This window comes from Sardina pilchardus, chromosome 16 (genome assembly GCF_963854185.1).
Source record: "Sardina pilchardus chromosome 16, fSarPil1.1, whole genome shotgun sequence".
Taxonomy (NCBI): domain Eukaryota; kingdom Metazoa; phylum Chordata; class Actinopteri; order Clupeiformes; family Clupeidae; genus Sardina; species Sardina pilchardus.
In genome coordinates, this window is record NC_085009.1 from 33,481,168 (window position 1) to 33,483,235 (window position 2,068).

General features: G+C 42.6%; 1 protein-coding gene across 3 annotated transcripts in view; it reads right to left on the reverse strand.

Moving 5' to 3' along the window:
• dhx15 (DEAH (Asp-Glu-Ala-His) box helicase 15) overlaps positions 1–1,833 on the reverse strand; it is a 35,290-nt gene extending 33,457 nt beyond the window's left edge. For 2 of the 3 annotated variants that reach the window (XM_062515798.1, XM_062515800.1), the window contains exon 1: positions 1,469–1,619. In XM_062515798.1, coding sequence (XP_062371782.1) covers positions 1,469–1,539 — 71 coding nt within the window. In that variant the 5' untranslated portion in view covers positions 1,540–1,619. Of the gene's footprint in view, positions 1–1,468; positions 1,620–1,642 lie in introns of those variants that run through there. The other variant, XM_062515799.1, reaches the window with a different exon arrangement.
• Positions 1,834–2,068: the final 235 nt, after the last annotated feature.

A 2,068-nucleotide genomic window follows, 5' to 3' on the forward strand; every position in this document is an offset into this window, starting at 1 on the left:
GAACTTGTGCACGCTCCTTCACTTGCTATCGAAATATGTAAGTAAGCTCAATAGATGCAATGTAAATATGCAAGTTCCTTTTCTCCTCTATTCTACATAACAGACATAGCATAATAATATTTTCTCCTCTATTCTACATAACAAACATAGCGTAATAATCTTTTCCCCTCTACTCTACATAACAAACATTGCATAATATTGTTTCCTTCACTGCAGCACCTCATTGGCTCATTCTTGTCAACCATGTAAGTTCTGACCACTTAGTTCATTAAACACAACTGATCTTTAATCTCATCTGCGGTCTGTCCTACACAACTGGCGCTAGGCCCAACTCTAAGTCTATTTAGGATATTATCTCTGTAAACAAAGTGTTTGATGCCCGTCACCATCATAACGCTAAACCACATCAACCGACATTAGACGTTTCGTTTCACAAACTGCAACCATACCGGTAGAGCCAGTCCTATCGTATCCGAGTGGAGTCTACTGCACTGCGTGGATAAAATGTCATCTTAACGTTATACATGTTAAGTTGTCAAAAAGCATCACATCCAATTCCCTGATCAAGGAAAGCGGTGTTGCGCCCTATAACCGTTAGCTTGGTGCATTTTGAAATAACACAGCTCTTCTGATCTGCTGGCGTTGCGCAGATCTGCCAGCGAAGCCCCACGTTGTCCTGACGTTGGACTGCTAAGTAGCTATTAGCTGCGACAATAACTTGCCGACTTTGGCTAGCTAACACAACAGCACTGGCAACGTTAACCTACGTCTGGGTAGATTTGTAGCCTGCAATGTATTAAATAAATGAACATGAACAAACAAATGTATATTACAACCAGTACATAGTACTAACTGAACCCATGGGACACTAACATTAGGTCTAACACTTCCAAATATTTGGTCATCTTAATATCATGCAATAACTGACTAGCTGTGAACATTAGCTAGCGAACGGAGACGATATTTACAGCACGTTATGCCATTGTAATTTGTAACATTACATAATGCTATTGTGTTCCAGCTTGCATGACTGACAAAGTTACACGTTCAGTGTAGCTAAACAACCTCAAAATCGACCATCACAAATGAAGGCCACATTAATAGGCCGCATGAAACGAGCGGCAAGAAAACCATATTCGCGTTAGCTCCGTTGCTAGCGCGCCGAGGCCCTATCAAATCACTGTCCACGTGCTAGCTACGTTTGATGTATTAGATTGGCTATTTTGTACTGGGTCGATTTAGGTCCTCCAACGAAACAGTCTAAATAGACCAGCTTACAGTCCTAATACTTGCGAATTTCCCAAAGTGACAAACATTGATATTAGGCCATTATACCACTCCGTCAACATGGGTTTAGCCCTGTCGGCTAGCTAGCCAATTTAGCTGTCATGGTCCCTGACCGCTTCAGTCAGCCTCGAAAGAAATAATGTTTCCAGAAAACGTTCCAGATATCCACACCCCAACTTACCCATCAGAGGAGGTTCTTTTCTTATTCGATGAATAATCATCGCCTAGATCCAAGCGATGTCTTTTAGACATCCTTTAAAATGAAAAGTAAAATATAGACGAGGTTGGCCGGTTATTCCAAACAAACCCTCTCAAACACACGGCTAGCGACAAGATGGCGACCGGAAGCACTTACCTCATCATTATTATTTCTGTGACTGCGATGGGAAATAATCTACGGGGTTTGCAAGGTGCAAACCACTTCAGTTTAATAACGAACGTCTAAACCACGATGTTGAGTCCAGTCGCTATGCAAATTGGGCCGTGAGTATACAGTAAATGCGTAGTAGAGGGATGCTGCAAGCCGGTACCCGGAGGATATTGTATCTAGCGCCAAACACTCCAGCGGCCGCCCACTTCAGCAACTGCTTGCAGTACTCACATCAACCGGTCGGCACCGTTGCAGTCACGGGGTAATTTAGGCAACATAAGATAAGCCTCTTTCAGACATACTGTAGTTCCAGGTAGTGATGGGCAAATGAAGATTTGGTGAAGCATTAAACCACTATGAGCAACTGTTTCCAAAATGGGTTATTACTCGAAGTTTCAGTAACAGCGACCT